The sequence below is a fragment of the Mirounga angustirostris genome, unplaced genomic scaffold, assembly GCF_029215605.1.
Source record: "Mirounga angustirostris isolate CCGP_5_RB_7025 unplaced genomic scaffold, mMirAng1.0.hap1 SCAF_5, whole genome shotgun sequence".
Classification (NCBI taxonomy): domain Eukaryota; kingdom Metazoa; phylum Chordata; class Mammalia; order Carnivora; family Phocidae; genus Mirounga; species Mirounga angustirostris.
In genome coordinates this window covers 94,678,897-94,698,346 of record NW_026991713.1, presented here as the reverse complement: position 1 = coordinate 94,698,346, position 19,450 = coordinate 94,678,897, and the positions used below count along the sequence as shown (strand labels likewise).

At 39.4% G+C, this 19,450-nt stretch overlaps 1 protein-coding gene across 2 annotated transcripts in view; it reads right to left on the bottom strand.

The window, feature by feature from the left end:
- The window catches only part of LOC123843985 (alpha-2-macroglobulin), a 49,957-nt gene that overhangs the window by 8,857 nt on the left and 21,650 nt on the right, over positions 1-19,450 (bottom strand). The window contains exons 20-36 of one of the 2 annotated variants that reach the window (XM_045873883.3): positions 19,208-19,328; positions 18,677-18,798; positions 18,236-18,287; positions 14,069-14,152; positions 13,614-13,790; positions 13,211-13,298; positions 11,876-12,032; positions 11,064-11,138; positions 10,452-10,632; positions 8,262-8,485; positions 6,288-6,506; positions 6,004-6,131; positions 4,570-4,660; positions 3,051-3,119; positions 1,977-2,079; positions 1,471-1,512; positions 990-1,130 (exon numbers count right to left, since the gene is read on the bottom strand). In XM_045873883.3, coding sequence (XP_045729839.1) covers positions 1,114-1,130; positions 1,471-1,512; positions 1,977-2,079; positions 3,051-3,119; positions 4,570-4,660; positions 6,004-6,131; positions 6,288-6,506; positions 8,262-8,485; positions 10,452-10,632; positions 11,064-11,138; positions 11,876-12,032; positions 13,211-13,298; positions 13,614-13,790; positions 14,069-14,152; positions 18,236-18,287; positions 18,677-18,798; positions 19,208-19,328 — 1,950 coding nt within the window. In that variant the 3' untranslated portion in view covers positions 990-1,113. Of the gene's footprint in view, positions 1-989; positions 1,131-1,470; positions 1,513-1,976; positions 2,080-3,050; positions 3,120-4,569; positions 4,661-6,003; positions 6,132-6,287; positions 6,507-8,261; positions 8,486-10,451; positions 10,633-11,063; positions 11,139-11,875; positions 12,033-13,210; positions 13,299-13,613; positions 13,791-14,068; positions 14,153-18,235; positions 18,288-18,676; positions 18,799-19,207; positions 19,329-19,450 lie in introns of those variants that run through there. The other variant, XM_045873882.3, reaches the window with a different exon arrangement.

Genomic DNA, 19,450 nt, shown 5'->3' with positions numbered 1-19,450 from the left:
AGGTCCTTTAGAGTTCTTAGCTGATACCATCCAAACTTCAGTCAAGCTAACCCAAATGAAGACATGGACTCCTAGGACAACTCCAGAGATCTCTTTGAACTCCTGAGGTTTCTGCCCCTCGATACATACAGTAAATGATTTCAATACTTAGAACAAAGAAAATGTAGAGACTGGGTATTGTGGGGACACTGATTTCTGCTTCTGAATTCCTCCTTAAGTTTACACTTATCCTTTGATCCTGGCTTGAAGTTCTGGGAAAAAAAAATACTCCACTATAACACTCCTATGTGGGCTTTTGAGTCTCTCTCTTCTAAGAGAGATCACATTTTTTGAGAAAGAAAGTTGGGGGGAGGGACAGAGGGACAGAGAATCCCAAGCAGGCTCCATGCCCAGTTATGGGGCTTGATCCCACGACCCCAAGATGATGACCTGAGCCGAAATCAAGAGTCCAACACTCAACTGACTGAGCCACCCAGGCGCCCCTAAGAGAGCTCGCTTCTAATGTGTCACCCCTTCAGCATTTTCCATTTGTCATCCTTTATTGAATCTGAGACCCACAGTTAATTGACTAATCACTCGTATCAGTCAAATGGCAGATTTGGTTCTGAGGACACATAACCCCAGTTGAGGTGAAGTTCCAGCTAATTATGCTGCCTCCCAGTGTAACCTATCCAACGTTGTATTTCATTATTTCCCTTTAATGTGGAAATTCTTTTCTACTCGAGACAGCCTTGTTTTTTCCTAAAATGCACTCTGGCTTTTTCTTAGGGTATTCCTGTAACCAAACACCCTTCCCATTCTCCTAGTACATAATCCAATACTTTCCCTGCAACCCCTAATGAAGCCTACTCAGACAAATATCGCTGTAATATTTCTCATTTTCTGAATTCTCTCAACCCTTGATCGCTATGAATTTTTAGTCTCAGGATTCTATTGGGAATTATATGGAAATTTAATAAATGTTTATTGAATGAATGAAGAAACAGTGATAAAGACGGGCCAGAAAAAAAGGTTTATTTCAAATCCTCAAAGATACAAAAGTTCTTTTTTTCCACAGAGACCTCAGTCTGAGGAACAGGGACCCCAGCAAAGCAGTTTTCATTGTCGTGGACTTTAAGCGTTTCCATGATCTGTGATAGTGCAAAGAAGAGAGAATCAAGATAGACTCGGGCTTCCTGAGCAGTGAATAGTCCATCTCTCAGATCTGGGTAGCATACTGTCTAAGGAAGCCTGATTAGTAGAGTGGGAAATGAGATTTACTACTTCTAAGTATCCAATAAATAATCCTATGAACTATCTGAAGTTTGACCATCAGTGGTCCTTTCCCAGTAAATTCATTTTTCTATTATAAATTGCACTGTGAGCAAGACGATGTCTATGAAAAATAGTTAGCCAGAATTTTATGGAGGAGATGTTAAGAGACAAGCCAAGGGGGTCTGACTGCATTTGGAAGGAGTGTGCATTACTTACCTTTGCTGCAAGGAGCATTGTACTCAGCAATTGCAAACTCATCTGAATAAAAGCAAAACCATTAGGTGAAGTGAGAGGGAGAGCAAACATTTATGGGATACAGGTCAGTTAAAAAAACTTTTATTACGGGAAGAATTGTATCAGAAACATCAGCATTATCCACTTGATGCATTGCTTGCTGTTTTATAATGTTAACTCTTCAAATATAGTATATTTCTTTCCCCTAAACTTCTGAAAGACAGTTCAAATGTTATACTTATTTAAAGTCTCATGTTGTCTTATCTGAAGAAAAGGGAACTAAATATCCTACAGGTGGTCTGTATTAGTAGTTGATGGATTTATACGATAGGTAGTTTCTACAATGTAGGTATAGAAGACAGAGAAGAATCAGACTTGATGGAGACAAAAATGAAAGAACAGTGTAATAAGTTGCCCCCACACATTTCTCAGGTCTAAATTTTTGTGATCAGAAATTTAATTTCTAAGTCAAAGTTGTTCACACTCACCTGTCTCATAGTAATCATAGACTTTCACTATGGCGGGCTTCAATTCTCTCACTGGGACATCTTGCAAAACCATGAAGGACAAGCTGAGTGTCTGATTTGTCACCTAGAAAGCAAAAGGGAATTACAAGCTTTCTTCTCTCTTCTTTGGATGAGTTTAATTATTCATCTACTTTTGGAGGGAAAAACCTTTTTATCAACTAACAGTGTCCTTAAGTTGTACAGAAAGCTTCCAGAGTGAATGAAAACATCCTTAAATTTTTCTTAAATAACCCGAACAATTCATATACTCCTATCAATACTGGTACATGGGCTCTGTTTATAGGGGGTGAAATATGATTTTGTTGGTTGAATGGTGATGTTCATTTTTACACATCAAGAGATTTGGCATAGTTTTACTTCTCTGTCTTGTAGAAATACTGTGTTGACTTAAAAAGTCATATAAAAGGTCTATCATTACAGCCTTAAAATTTCACAAAACTTGTAAAATATAATGTCCATTAATATATGAATGAATAAATTATGTTAGAACACATAACTATAAAATGAGATTGGTTTATTGGTTGACTGATCTTATCATTTTATGGTACATCCTTGCTGAAATGGACAGTATTTTCCTCTTTTATACTGTTGATATAATAATTGAGATGTGAATTATATAATTGATATATTGAGATATATATAATATATAATATATAACATCAATTATTATGTTGATGTTGATGTAATAATGTAAGGAAGAAGAAACCAATGGTTTCTTCCTTACATTACTCGATATCTTCAAAATAACTTATGGACACAAACACATTGTGCAGAGAATTTTTTGCTTATGAGGTCCAAGAAGTATTCATATCCCAGTATTATAATAAGCCATTTCTTCCCATAGTCTCGCATGAAATGCGAATAAAGGAGAAGAGAATATTTACTGGAATTAATATTAGAATGCTCAAATTTTTGCCATGGAGCCAATGTCTCCAAAATGCCTCCATTCACTTCCCTTAGGATAGGATTCGTATAGCTCCCTTAGAGAGATTATTATCTATACATTTTTTGCAACTAGATTGGCAGGGCTCTCACCTTATCCAGATAAATCAAAACATGGTTGTTGCTGACTTCTGTTCGGCTCACATGGTTAGATCTTTCAAGCTGAAGAAAATTAATACATCACAAATGTTAATAAACAGATGAAGCCTCTGGGAAAACCAGAGAAATGAAGAATTTTTATTACCAAATTAAGCCTGAGGGTAAAGTTTCTTCAAGTGATTTTTGTAAGTGAAGATGATAATGTTTTTATTATTTTTTTATTTTATTTTTTTTAAGATTTTATTTATTTATTTGACAGAGAGAACGAAAGAGCACAAGCAGGGGGAGCAGCAGAGGGAGACGAAGAAGCAGGCCCCCTTCCGAGCAGGGAGCCTGATGTGGGACTCGATCCCAGGACCCTGGGATCAGGACCTGAGCCGAAGGCAGATGCTTAACCATCTGAGCCACCCAGGTGCCCGATGATAATGTTTTTAAATTAAAAATGAGAGATAATTTGGATGCAGGGTTTGGTATTAGTATGACACATGACCTATGTGTAAAGTTGATATATCTGAAGAAAAGTGAAATAAGTATCCTAAATTTGGGAATTGTCCATATTTTGATGTTCAATGTATATTCTATTCCTTCATGAAAGAGAGTTTTTTTTTTTTTTACTTTTTTGCTTGCTTTAACTTATAGCAATCTTATTTTTCTCTGAACTTCTGTAATAATTATAGTTCATGTCTACAGGTCACTTTCATATTTTTTTCCACTGGTGCATAAACTTTATCTTCTTTTTTTTTTTTTAAGTCTTATTAGTTAGGTAATTTCTACATCCAATGTGGGGCTCAAGCTCATGACCCTGAGATCAAGAGTCTCATGCTCTTCCTACTGAGCCAGCCAGGCGCCCCTAAGCTTTATGTTCTTAAGAGTCTAAGCTCCATGAAAGAAGGAACTTGCTGACATTCTTCTTTTAGTAGATGTGGCTCCTAGAAGAGAGCTGTTTGTAACATGAAACAGTCCCCGTGGGTGTATCAAAGCAGTGGACGAAAAGGCTGCTGGAGCTGGCAAGGTTACCACGTCTGCCCAGAAACCTCAAGAGGCTAAATGAATATTATCCCTAATACCGGCCACCCCAGTCTTAACCAGTTGTGGAAGAATGATCACAGAACTGTTTGTTTCAGTTGGCCATTTAAGTTTAAAAGGAAGACTGGTTAATGATAAAAATGCCTCGGAAAACCTTCAGAGGGAAGAGAGAATGTTTTGTGGACCATTCGTTTGTGTATATGCGTGTGTGTTTTAACTAATTAGTTTTTGAAATAAGTACTTTTTAGTGGGAACAACTTGACCAAAAATCTGTCACAGAATTTTGAGACCCATTAAAACAAAGTTTAGCGAAGGAAAACACACACACCAAAAAACCCGTATACAAGCATGTTAAATTATATTTCTGACTTTGGAGAAAATATTAGTCTTTGATAGAAGTGATTTAAAATATTTTAATATTTTCTTAGTCTAGAGATACCTAAAACACTAAATAAAATAGGGCTTCCTGGACATATACTAGACCTACCATTTTCACTGTTGGTTTCAGGGGAATGAAGCCGGATACCATCTTCACATCAATAATCACCATGTTAGAGGTGGGACGACTCCCGGTGTAACTGAAGATTCAGGGAAGAAAGGAATAAGGGTTTTCTGTGTTATTAAATATTCTCTTTTCCTATGCCCAGAGCAAACCCTCCCAGCCCTCAAAGGTACACGGAAGTCTTCCTAAATATCCTACCCAAGTGGAAGACGGTGGTGCATTAGAATCTCCAGAGAATTTGGTAAAGCCACAAAGACCAGGTTGTACCCTAGACCGGATGAATTGGGACTTCATGTGTGTGGACTCGAGGTTGTGCAGTTTAAGAAAGCACCTGATGCATAGCTTGGTCTGAGACCTCTAATCTCTGCCAGTTATTTTTACACATACTTTAACTTTTTTTCCTGTATAGTATCCCCACCCAGGTTAGAATATTCTTGTGGACAGATACATTTTTTGTAAGCCCTGGAGCCATTTGAATACTGCTGCATATATATCTATTTTTTCCCCCAAATTGATTATTTTGTATATAATCTGAGATTTATTTATTGCCAGTAGGAATCCTAACTAGAGAGTCACTACTTCCTTCTTTTCATGCTTTTCAGGAATTCTTCATCTCTGCCCTGGAGAGAGCAAGGATGATATAGACTTTCATTACAAGAGAATGAAATCAGAGAATTACTCAATGACATTAGAGTTAAATCAGGAATTCAGGCCAGAGGCAAGGGCTAACGTTCTTTCTTTAGCTATTATTGAGGGGAATTAACCTTTAATTTTTTTTTATTCTTATGTTAATCCCCATACATTACATCATTAGTTTTAGATGTAGTGTTCCATGATTCATTGTTTGTGCATAACACCCAGTGCTCCATGCAGAATGTGCCCTCCTCAATACCCACCACCAGGCTAACCCATCCTCCCACCCCCCTCCCCTCTAGAACCCTCAGTTTGTTTCTCAGAGTCCATTGTCTCTCATGGTTCGTCTACCCCTCCGATTTCCCCCCCTTCATTCTTCCCCTCCTGCTACCTTCTTCTTCTTTTTTTTTCTTAACATATTTTGCATTATTTGTTTCAGAGGTACAGATCTGAGATTCAACAGTCTTGCACAATTCACAGCACTTACCAGAGCACATACCCTCCCCAGTGTCTATCACCCAGTCACCCCATCCCTCCCACCCCACCGGGGAATTAACCTTTAAATAATGAGGTTTGACAATCATAGATCCTGGAGGCAGGAGTTGTACAATGTATAGGTACCCCACCACGGAGACATTCTATAATATGAGGATGAGGACAGACACACTGCTTTTTCAATAAATGTAGTGCAAACATTAACCGACACACTACTCAGCTTAATGAGGAGTTCCAGTAAAAGGACTGGTTGTTATGCCCAGAATTAGATGATTCAGTCAGAGGTCTCACCTGACATTCAGTGAGATGTGGAAGCTGGTGTGGGCTTTGGGTCTGTCACAAGTTTGGGGCAGAGTCTGTACCTCCAAAGCAAATGGGAACTCTGCCTTTTCTGGCAGAATATTGTATCTCAAGGATGTCTGTAAAACAACAAAGACAAAAATCTGTGTTTCTCCCTTCTCCTCCCAACTTCCTCCACTGGTTCTCTGATTTGCCCTCTCCGTTGCTGAGTTAGGGGTTTTCCGCGGGAACGGCTAACGTGGACCCTCTGCCCCGACGGGGCCCGAGAGTCTCACCTGGAGGTAGACACACCCTTCTCCTGTAACCGTCATGGTGTATTCCTCGGGCACCTTCGGCAATGAGGTCTGCTGTAGTAACAGGCGGTTGTCGTCGTCCACTTGGAATTTTGTGACAAGTGTCCCTGAATATTGGACGGCCACCTGTGCGGGCTTCCTAGTCCTGGTGAAGGTGGCTGCTCCATATCTGGACAGGGCCTGGAGAGCCACCACTGTGTCCTGGAAGAGACGAGCGAGAGAACCTGCGTAGGCCTGGTAACCTCCCCAGGGCCCAAAGGCCCATGTCAGCTGCCACAACTGGGGCTTTGATTTCCTTTTTTCCTGCTTCGCTCGCTAAAATATTGGAGTTCTAATTTCAAGATTGATTATAAGCCTTAGATAGAACCATAACATTCACATATCTGCTTTAGAAGCTTATTTTACGGGGCGCCTGGATGATTCAGTCAGTTAAGCATCTGCCTTCTGCTCAGGTCATGATCCTGGGGTCCTGGGATCGAGTCCTGAGTCGGGCTCCCTGCTCGGGGGATGGTGGGGAGCCTGCTTCTCCCTCTGCCTCTCTCTCTGTCTCTCACAAATAAATAAATAAAATCTTTAAAAAAAAAAGAAGCTTATTTTATTTCTCAGAAAACCGACCTTTTTCTATCTATAAATAATCGTGGGATATGGAATGTGGAAAATATCCATGAATGGGAATCATTTATTTGCTTTGGCTATTTGCCTAAGAGGTCTTACTTGATAACTGTGGTCATTCCTGCCACTGCTCAACCAAAGTTCAGTCTGGCTCTCACCCCAGATTAAACTCTGCTCTGCTGCTGAGGTCAGTGCCCTGAGAAAGCCCAAGGTCGTTTGCAGCCATGATGAAGGTCATGCTTAATTATAATTCTTTTCTTGATTTATTGACATTTTTTGGCTCTCTCTCCTTTTTTTTTTAAAAAAAGATTTTATTTTATTTTATTTATTTGTCAGAGGGAGAGAGAGCACAAGCAGGGGAGTGGGAGAGGGAGAAGCAGGCTCCCCACTGAGCAAGGAGCCCGATGCGGGGCTCCATCCCAGGAACCTGGGATCATGACCTGAGCCGAAGGCAGCCGTCCAACTGACTGAGCCACCTTGCGTCCTGGGTCTCCCTTTTTTATTGGAAGTCTGGATTCCTCCCACCCCCACACGTCATATTCTCCATTCTCATTAGCACTGAACTTGAATGACAGTCTTTAAATAATAGATTTCTAAGAAAGAATCACTGTTTTAATAAAAGTGTTCAGTTTTTTCCATTCATATGGAAAAGTAAGAAATTAAATACAATGAAAAAAGATGGGATGCCATTTTGTCACATTCTCTTTCTCTTTTAGGTTTAGCCTGTGGGCTAACCTCTAACTTCTCTGAAGATGAAATGTCCTGCTCTGTACATATTGATGAATTTTTAAGATATAAGATTACATAGTTAGGCTCAGGATGTTGGCACAGTAAAGAAAATTTTTCATGCTCCTGGTGAACAGATGTTTGTATAATAAGAGGTGAATAGTGGAACCATAAAATTGTTAACTTTAAAATAAGTCAGTTAAAGGGGACCTACGAATGGAGAGATTTGCAAGGACAGATTATTGGGTTTTGAGTAGCATTCCTAGGAAAGGCACTCTTAGAACTTCCAGAAGATTCCAGAAGGTAGATTTTTTTTTTTTTTATTCATTCTGCTGTGGCCATTGCATACCGGGTCCCATTTCTTTAGAGAGGTAGAGTTTTTATCGGGAGGAGGGGGCTGTGATGATAACAAGGATGGGGTCCCAAGATTGCAGGTATTTTCTTTTTAGCCCTCTTTGACTTTCATTTTTCCTTATTTCTCACTATCCCTGAATACTAGTAATATTTTCCTCATTCCAAGTTATTCTCAACTTCAGTTTTTCTTCTTGCGTGTCTTTATAGCTTGTTCAAAACTTTTGATACCTAAAGGTGAAGTGAAAAGTTCTGGGAAACACAGACCTGGGTGGAGGAGAAGCCCCCCTGGGAATTCTGTTGCTTTGTGATCCACTCCACAATGCGCGAGGCGGAAGTCAGCTCCTCTGAGGTCGGGGCAGGCTGGGCCGTGAGGTAAGCCAGGAGCACATAGGATGTCATTTCCACCTCAGCTGAGGGAGCCGGGGGTTGGTAAAAATGCCCCACTGGTGCCCTGGGTTTCTGAGGTCTCTCCCAATGGATGGAACTATCTGGAGATGAGAAAAAGATTTATGAGTGACTACATATTCTTATTTAATTTAAGGTGAAAGTACCTAAGCCAGAGCTGAAGTAAGGAGTACATTCCCATTCTATTCTCTTGAACCTTATCTAGATACTTTTCCTTCTGTGTAAACCTGAACTTGGTTTGTTTCGGCGAGCCGAAGGCAGATGACGTTGCTGGCGTCAGAAGCCCATGGCCATGGAAGTTTTCAAATGGTTGCCATCGTTGGGTTGTCGGGGAAAAAGAGCAAGAGCAAGTTCGCTTACCGACTGTGGGGATTTCCTCTTTCTGATGTTATCCAGACCTTATCTGGGCTTTGTTAAATTTTCTATAAATTTTTCTATAGAGGTTTCTTGTGAGGATCACAGATGACATGAGATAGTGGAGTTCATACTCATGAGGCCAGAAAAAATACATAAGCCTTTAAATAGCAAAGGCTGACAAGAGTGTGAAATAATGGGTACTGATTTACACTGCTGTGGGAAGGAAACTGCTCTTTGGAGAGCCATTTGGGAATATCCAGCAAGGGGGAAGATGTGTCTAGCTTACTAATCAGCAATTCACTTCCTGAAGTGTAACTGAGAGAAACTCACACACGGGTACAAGGAGGCATGTATATGAGGGTTCACTGCAGCATGGTTTGCAATAGTCACAAATAAGACACAAGAAAAGATCCATGAGGAGAGACTCCTTAATATAAATTATGACCTACGTGTGCATTGCAATATATTATGTGGCAGTGAAAATAATGAACTAGAGCCACAGGCACTCATATAGGGGACTCCATTAGCACAAGGTTGAATGCAAAAAACAAAAGGCCGACAAACAGGCAAGAAAACAAGATGCAGACATACTCAAAAGTGTGATACTGTCTATCCGAAGATGAAGAACACGTAAAAATTCTCAATATTGTTTAGAAATAAGTATGCAGGAAAAAATAAAGAAACCCACGGAAATTGTAATGACAAATTCAGGATAATGGTTACCTTTGGAGGTGGGAGTGATATTTTTGGAGTGGAATTTTTCCTGCCTGGTAATTTTGTATTTCTTAAGCTGGGAGGAAAGTATATAGTGGTTTGCTAATTATTCTTTATGTATTTTTGTATATCTGAAATATTCCCAATACATTTTAAGGATAAGCAATTGATGGCACGGTCAAAGGAGAAAGGTAGAATATATTTTAGGGGATAAAATATTATTTGCGTTTTTATTTTCTATTTCTTTGACCCCTCATATAGACCACTGTATACATAGGAATATTGTGTGAATATGAATAGATTTATCAACATTATCAGACTTGTGATATGAGCATAAAATACCAGAATTTATTCGTAGGGTTATTTCCTCCAGTCCTTTCTTTCTTTCTTTCTTTCTTTTTTTTTTTTAAAGATTTTATTTATTTATTCATGAGAGACATAGAGAGAGAGAGAGACATAGATAGAGAGAGAGAGACATAGAGAGGCGCCCCTCTCCAGTCCTTTCTTATGTTTAAGATGATATGATGCACCAAGTAAGGATTGGGTATATATAAAGAATGGCTATTGTAATCATAATAGGTAATACTTTTATAGCACTTACTATGTACCATATAGTCTACTAAGTGCTTTGCTTGTATTAATTCATTTAATATTGACACAACCCTATGAGGTAAATACTATTATTATCCCCATTTTACTGATGAAGGAACTGAAGCACAGACAAGGTAAGTGACTTGGCCAAGGCCTCATATGTGAAATGCTTTGGAGCTAGTCTCCAGAGGCTGAGCTTCTCACTACTACAGTATACTTCCTCTTATCTTTTGATGTGTGACTTGCTAAAGAAATCTCAGACTGGATAGTGATATAGACAAGAGAAGAGAGGGGAAAGGGATCACGGGATGTAGGTGTGGGGGTTCTGCAGTACAGTTCTTGGTACAGAGAATGGGGGATAGGAGAAGATCTCAGATGTGCTCTCACCTTCCTTCACAGCTTCCTCATGAAGTAAGTTGAGCGTCTCTATCCTCTTGTCCTGGTTACCTGCCAGGGCAAAAGCATAGGCCAACAGTGCCTTGGTGTAGACATGCTTTCCATGGGCTCCTTCCTTTGCTGACTTCCAGGCTAACTCCAGGCAGAACAGGGCATTGCGGACAACGGGGTGCTGGGGAGGGAGACAAGACGGGAACCAAGCTATGTGACCAGGGATGCTAGCATTCCCAGGCAAGCACAGATCATTTTTCAACTGCATGTGTCCATCTATTCTCATTCTTGTGGAAAGAGAGAATAGGATCTTTATGTTATTATTACATTCATAAGGCAGGAACGCGGGCCATGTTTTTAGAATTCATTTTGGGTGTGTATATGGCAGTAGCAGGAGGTCTCTAGGGGAGAAATAGCTTCGGGGCATCACTGGGACAGTGTAAATCTTTCTTAGCGGGTTGACCCAATTTTCTGTTGATCTGGGAAGCGCCATCATGGCATAAAAGGAAAGCTGACACTTGACTTTTAGTAGGGTGATGGTTCTGACGGCAGGGCAACGATTTCATTTGCCTCCAGAACTATGCCTCAGCAGGGAGATGAGGTGGTACCCACAGTGGCGGGGAGAGGAATCTCCAGAAGGGCAATGGTGACATAAGCAGAGAGGGTCACTTCGTCTTCCACTCCGCCCTGTAATTGTGAGTCACAGAGAGAGACATGAGTAATTTAACTTCGGAGAAAGCGCTCCCTTAGCTCTCTGCCTTCTGCTGTGTCATGGAATTTACCCTCACTCCTATTCATCCCCATGGGGCCAATTATCACAATCAACCTAAGTTCCGTCCCCTCTTTCTTGGTACGATCCAGGTTTTATTTATTTATTTATTTAGTTAGTTAGCTAGTTACCTTTGCTAATTCCTACATTATTACTTCCTCTCATCCTTGTAGACATCATAAATGGACAAATCAAAACTAACTCTGAGGGCCCCTGGGTGGCTCAGTCGGTTAAGTGTCTGCCTTTAGCTCAGGTCATGATTCCAGAGTCCTGGGATCGAGTTCCGCTTTGGGCTCCTTGCTCAGGGGACGGCAGGGAGCCTGCTTCTCCCTCTCCCTCTGCTGCTCCCCCTGCTTGTGCATTCTCGCTTTCTTTCTCAAATATATAAATAAAATCTTATTTTTTTTGAGATTTTATTTATTTATTTGAGAGAGAGAGAATGAGAGACAGAGAGCACGAGAGGGAAGGGGATCAGAAGGAGAAGCAGACCCCCTGCTGAGCAGGGAGCCCGATGCGGGACTCGATCCCGGGACTCCAGGATCATGACCTGAGCTGAAGGCAGTCGCTTGACCAACTGAGCCACCCAGACGCCCATAAATAAAATCTTATTAAAAAAACAAAACAAAAACCAAAACTAGCTCCAAGAACACCTCACCTTAATGGCATTGTTGAGCAGAGACCCGGAACTCCTGAAGCAGCCGTTGTCCTTCTGCTTTTGGGAGAGCCAGATGAGGGCTTGGGTGATGTGTGCTTCATCAATGAAGATATACGTTCGAGCCTGGGCAAAAGTCTTCAGTACAAAGGCGGTGAGCCTGAGCAGCGGGGGAGGGGATGATGATATTTATGTTGTTACAATCGTTTTATAACTGTGGCACAGTAAAGGCTTTTTATGATGTTGTTTACATTGACGTGAGTCACCTGACAGGTATTCCTGTGTATTTAGAATGCCCATTGCCTTTAGACTGCTTGATTAATCTGCTAGATCTAGTATTTCCTTGCTGGCTCATTTTCTCATTGCTACAGAGAGTCGAAGTACTTCTGATATTACTTGTTTTTACTTACTTGAGTAAGGCTTTCTTCTCTTTAGAGATTTCCTTCTGTAGATGGCAGAATCTTCTCACTTAGAAGACTGAATAACTTCAAACTGCTTTGCTTTGCCTTAGGGATTTTATTTATTCATTTTTTTTTTTTTTAAGTAGGCTCCACACCCACCATGGAGCCCAACACAGGGCTTGAACTTGTGACCCTGAGATCAAGACCTGAGCTGAGATCAAGAGTCAGGTGCTTAACTGACTGAGCCACCCAGGTGCCCCATGCTTTAGGGATTTTAAAACAATGTTGCATGTCACTGGGTCCTCCTCATTTCTTTCTTCCTATTTATTCACAGTCAAGATGAGTATGATCTAAAAACATATTAAAAACTGAAGTTAAAAAAAAAGCTGAAGTTAACATGGTTTATCTAGAAGTTAGATGATATGTTCACTTGCCATATATTAAAAAACTCATGGCTATGAGAACTATTCTAGAAAAAAAATAACCTTTTAAAAAAATAGCTATTTCTTGGCATATGGGTGGCTCAGTCAGTTAAGCACCTGAAATTAAATGTCCGACTCTTGATTTTTGGCTCAAGTCATGAGATTGAGCCCCACGTCAGGCTCTGTGCTGAGCAAGGAGCCTGCTTAAGATTCTCTCTCTCCCTCTGCCCCTTCCCCTGCTCGTGTGCGCTCTCTCTCTCAAAAAACTAGCTATTTTAGAAAGAATACCCTGGTTATTATTAACAGGATGAATTTGGGGGACAAATCTAACATATGTGTATTTGAATGTCAGCTTTTCTATTTGTTACCTTGCTACCCTTGGTATATTTGTTGAGTATAACCAACTATAGGTTTAATAATACATATCTGATAAGGTTACTGTGACTATAATTGTGATAATATATGTAAAAGAGCTAGTACAAAAATAGGACCTCGAAAAACTGTCTATTCCTTACCAGGTATTGCCCTCATTATTGCCATATTTCTCCCCAAAGGTGCTATAGGAGCCATCATGGTGTTTGTAGTTTAGCTGTCTCTGGTAACCTGAAATGGAAGGTTCATGAAACAATATGACAGATTGTATATGTTGTGGCCAGAGAAATTACTAAAATGCCTTGGTTTCTCTTGCGATATTTCTTAAATTTTGCTGTCATATGTTACAAGGTTCTGCATTCTAAGCATTTATTAGAGGTTGGACACTGGATAATAACCATAAAATTAACTGTCATTTTTATCACAGTAACTATGATTCTATGCTATGCTAACATAAAATAGAATTGCTAAGTAACTCAACCTATTGGGAAATCCAATCTATTGTTAAAATAACACCGTGAAGTCTTCACTCATTTAATCACTCACCAGTATTGAGGTAGCCAATGGCCTTGGACATGACTTCTGGAGTCAGTTGGTGTGTTTTATTTAGATAACTGAGAACATAGATGTTGGGAGCAAAGAGGACCATATTCTGTTCTCCACAGCCATAGGGCATTCGGAGGAGATTTTGTGTGTTTTGCATGGCAGAGCCCAGTATGTCTCCTAGGGAATGGGAGAGATGGGACATCAGAAAGCTTATAGATTTTAATCTGTCCGAATCATTAGGAAGAAATGAATAATTTTAGGAAGATCGAAAAATGAAGATTTTTAGGAAGGGTGAGTTGTCCAGGGACAGAAGTATGATTGGGAGCAGTATACAAGCCCAAAGAAGGAGGTAAGAATCAAGTTAATATTATAGTTGTGATTTTGAGTATTTATGGAAAAGAAATATGGTAAAAACTATTAATATAGTAGAATAAGTCACTAGGGCTGGAGCTTACCCAATACTGAGATGGAGGCTCGGGCAGAGTCTTCTACTACATTCTCTGGCAACTTCAAAGATAATCGTTCAGACACCTCAGCACCTAGAGAAATAATGGGAATTATGTCTGCCATATATCTTCTTGAAGACCTCCAAACCCAGGAGCCAGAACTGTGCCTTACACTTAAAGTTCTGAAAAGTTGTCACTCTTTTAATACTTCTGTTTTCAAAGTAGATATATATATCTTAAATGTGTATGAACGGGATTCTGAGAGTTCCAGAAATTCTCCTTCCTCATCTCTCTTTCCCCTCTGTATGTAGACTGTGTTCCAAAAGAAGGCTACAGATTGAGAAGTGCCCATGATGTTGTGACTCTGTTGTAGTCATCCTGTGGCTAGCATGAGATGGTTATCACAAGACGATCTGTTTAATGTTCATCCCTCAACTCATTACTCAAAAGTTTAATGAAAAAAACCCTTAATGTATACATAAGCAAAGGAAAAATCTCTGAAATTTCCTGAATTCTACAGTAATGCTCTGTCCTTATTGCCATCAAATTTCGCCAGATATGAAAATAGTATTTTTATGGAAACCCTAGACATGGGACTGGGGATGAAGATGAGCAGTGTTTGACTCACTGAAAATAAAATAATTGCTGCTGATAGGCATACATTTACTGCCATTTGAGTATTGGTAAATTTCAGGATGATGAAAGAGAATTGTAGTATTTATCTTCATGCTGCATCCCCTTCCTCATGAAATAAAATACTGAAACTTTTGTTAAAGGGTACAAAATTTCAGTTTTGCAAGAGGATTATTTTGTACAGAACAGTGCCTCCTATTTTTTAAATTGAAATTCAATTAATTAACATAAAATGTATTATTAGTTTCAGAGGGAGAGTTCAGTGATTAATCTGTATATAACACCCAGTGCTCATTACATCAGGTGCCCTCCTTAATGCCCATCACCCAGTTACCCCTCTCCCCTCCCCCCTCCCCCCCCTCACCTCCAGGAACCCTCAGTTAATTTCCAAAAAAAAATTTTTTTTTAAAGATTTTATTTATATATTTATTTGACAGAGACACAGCGAGAGAGGGAACACAAGCAGGGGGAGTGGGAGAGGGGGAAGCAGGCTTCCTGCTGAGTAGGGAGCCCGATGCAGGGCTCAATCCCAGGACCCTGAGATCATGACCTGAGCCGAAGGCAGACGCTCAATGACTGAGCCACCCAGGCACCCCTCCAAATTTTTTTTTAAAGATTTTATTTATTTAGAGAGAGAGAGAGCAAGTGAGAGAGAGCACAAGCAGGGGAGAGGGGCAGAGGGAGAGGGAGAAGCAGACTCCCCAATGAGCAGGGATCTCGATGGGACCCTGGAACCATGACCTGAGCTGAAGGCAGATGCTTAACCCACTGAGCCACCCAGACACTTCTGTTTCCTATAGTTAAGAGCCTCTTATGGTTTGTCTTCCTCTCTGATTTCATCTTATTTTATTTTTCCCTCCCTTCTCCTATGATCCTCTGCTTTGTTTCTTAAATTCCACATACAAGTGAAATGATACAATTATTGTCTTTCTCTGATTGACTTATTCAGCTTAACATAATACCCTCTAGTTCCATTCACATAGTTGCAAATGGTAAAATTTCATTTTTTTGATGGCTGAGTAATATTCCATTATATATATACCACATTTTTTTTATCCATTCATCTGTTGAAGGACATCTTGGCTCTTTCCACAGTTTGGCTATTGTGGACATTGCTGCTATAAACATTGGGGTGCAGGTGCTCCTTTGGATCACTTTGTTTGTATCTTTTGGGTAAATACCTAGTAGTGCAATTGCTGGGTAATAGGGTAGCTCTATTTTTAATTTTTTGAGGAAACTCCATGTTGTTTTCCAGAGTGGTTGTACCAGCTTGCATTCTAGAACTGCCTACTATTAAGAATATCATACTGTATACTTAAAAACTTGCTAATAAGATAGAGCTCATAATAAGTGTTCTTATCACCCAAAAAATATAGTAAGAGAGTAGGAGGAAACCTTTGGAGGTGATGGGTAGGCTTATGGTATGGATTGTGGTGACAGTCTTACAGGTGTATACTTATTTCCAAACTCATCAAGTTGTATACATTAATTATGTTATTATGTTAATATACACAGCTCTGTATTTATTTAAATTTAATTTTGTAATTAAGTATATAATATAATTATGTATGTATTATTTGTGTGTTAAAAAAAACCTCTCTTACGTTTCCTAAAAAAATTTTGTAAGAAAACAGATGCCATAAACAAAGGTAAAACACAAATTACCAAGCAAAAATAATTGCAACTTATTCAATAAAGCGTCAGTGTCATACAGATGAATCAGAAAAAGACAAACCACTAGAACCCGAACAGTCAAAGGATATGAAAGCATTCATAAATATGTAAAAAAAAGCTCATCCTCACTTGTGATTATAGAAATTTAGATTGAAACAACAGCAATAGATTTTTCAGGAAAATTGAAAACTTTGATGGCTAAAGATGGTGGTGATCATGCAAGGAAATATAAACTAATGGGACTATTAACATAGGTAATAAAGAAAAGTTTTTGAAGTTCTATTAAAACTTAAGAATATAGATGTTCCCTCTTAATTAGGAATTTCACATTTTGGCATCTACCTTAAATATATTTGCATCTGTACATAAGTATTCATTCATTCATTCATTCATTCATTCTGGCAAATAGTTAAACAAATTGAAGAATAGCTAAAAAACAACAGAACTGTGATATATTAATAGTATGGAATTAAAAGGGACTAAAAAGGATTACCTAGTTCTATAATTTAACATGGTTAGATTTCTAAAACGGGTTGTTGAGTAAAAAGTTATAAAATGTTACTTATAGAAGTTATAGAATGAAACTTACACGATTTGTATAAATCATGTGCATATTATTTCTAAACATACATGGATGATCATTAAAGTATTGAAAAAGATTGCCTTTAGTATGAAGTTTTGTTATGTTTTGTAAAGGAGAATGTATTTTTGTATTACATGGGCAATTAAATTAATTTTAATAGAACTACTTGATGATTAGCCCTCGATACATAAGAAATAAATAAAAATGAAGAACTCAGTAATGGAAGACATGCCATAATAAAAGGATTTGGTGGCAAGTTCACTTAAATGCAGAAATAAGGCTAAACAACCAGGCAATTATGTTTTTAGAACACATTTTATATATTTGAAGTCTTGGCAGTATAATAAGCATTATAAACAGAACTTAGGAGGTAGACAGAGAAAGGCAAGAAACACATGTGTGATGTTGATTTGACATTGTTTGAGGTAAGAACACATTGTGTTGATAAATTTCTTAGTGTACTAAGTTTCTGTGTTTTTGTTTAGACTAGAAAATTCTCCACCAAGATAAATTTATATATTCTGCTGTGAGTTTCTTTAGTATCTTCTCAAATGACTGACAGAGCATCAGGTACAAGATTGGCATCAAACAGATATTGACACGACAATAATGGTACACGTGAAGACAATTCTTTCTTCCAGAACATCGTATGGTCTCATTATCAAATGCTATTGGCTGTGCAAAATTCAATGTTGGGGTGGCTTGAATTCAGCTACCCATATGTTGTATTACTAAACATTCAAGGAAACATTCCCTTTGGCAATATTCATTTGATTCTACTCACTTTCTTTTTTTTTTTTTTAAGATTTTATTTATTTATTTGACAGAGAGAGAGAGAGAGACAGCATGAGAGGGAACACAAGCAGGGGGCGTGGGAGAGGGAGAAGCAGGCTTCCCGCCGAGCAGGGAGCCCGATGTGGGGCTTGATCCTAGGACCCTGGGACCATGACCCGAGCCGAAGGCAGATGCTTAACGACTGAGCCACCCAGGCACCCCTCTACTCACTTTCTATGTAACCACATCATACACTGGTCAGAAAGACATTTGCGTGTTTGCATAGATGCTATAACAGATTAAAAACTTGGGAAAGCATGGCTTAAGGACAGTTTCCTGATCAAATTACATGGCTTCTGTAAGAACCAGGTGCCTCATTTATCAAATGGTTTGATGGTTCTTTGGGTCTTACCTTGTAGGAAAGTGTAGGAATAAGATATAAGATTCTTTGAACATTCAATGTTACAGAAACTTTAGTCAATGCTATTCTAATTACGATGAATGACTCTTACCTGATGGACAAAGCAGGGAATTGAATGTTGCTTCCTTCTCTAGTCCTTCAGGCTGTAGGTGGAAAGAAAGAAAAGGCAGAGGTGAAAATGGACACGTATGTTGATAGCGGAACCACAAATTTCTTGATGGTGAAGAGAAGAATTGGAGCTGACTTCCAAATGTATTACATAAACGAATCTATAAGTATAAGCAATATGAAGAAGACAGGTTGATAGATGAGAAAGTGAGGAAAAATTACGTAAATATCAAGAGAGACAGACAGAGAAAGATAGAGATACAGATAGAGAGATGGAGAAAAAGAGAGAGACAGAGGAGAGAATATTGTGAAATATTCTGTCATTATGTATTATTTAGCCCTTCTCACCTAAAACTTGGAACCTTCAACTCACCATTGTTTTTATTGGCTCACTGTGACCTATCAAATGGGTAGGCTTACTTACTTCAACCAGCAGGGACTTAATGATGGTGTCTTTCTTTCCATATTCAGGGACCACCGCCACCTCAGTCCCACATAGCTCTTGAGACTCCAGTGCCTCTGCACTCACGGTGAAATTCACATTTCCTAAGAAAGGAGCAATACAGATGAGCACCATCTCCTTCTTTCTCCGTGCCTCCAAACCTCAAGATTTATAAGTGTTTAATGCTTTGTAACCTCTTTTTGTTTTATAAAAACACAGGAACAGGAATGGAAGCGGCATCAACTAGAGGCTAGTGATCCTAAGAATTCAAGGCAGAGATAGATGGAGGTAAAGGAAGTGGGGATAGTCTTCTAGACATGCTAGAATAAAAGACAAAGGAAGAAATATCCTACGATGGCGGTGGCAGGGGTGGGTGGGTGTGGGGGAGGATGGGGGTGTGGGGGTGGGGGTGGGGCGTGGTCTTTGCCTGAAGGAAGTAGCACTAGATATAAGGATCCTACTGATATATACAATCCTTGAGTAGAGAATTGTCTCTAGGAGACTGTTCCTCACCTAATGCCTTTGGTGTTACTGCCCAGGACATGGTTTGTCGGCCATTCCCACAGATGCAGTGAGACTCTTGTTCCTTCTCCTGGACTAAGAATGCAGGATTCAGATCTAGCTGCACGCTAACCTGAAACCACACATGAGAAAAAGAGACAGATCAGAGGGAGAAGGAGACCAAAGGGAGAATGGTTTGAAATAAAGTATATTGGGGGATTAGTTAGATTTTAGGTTGCCTAATACTGAAGATGA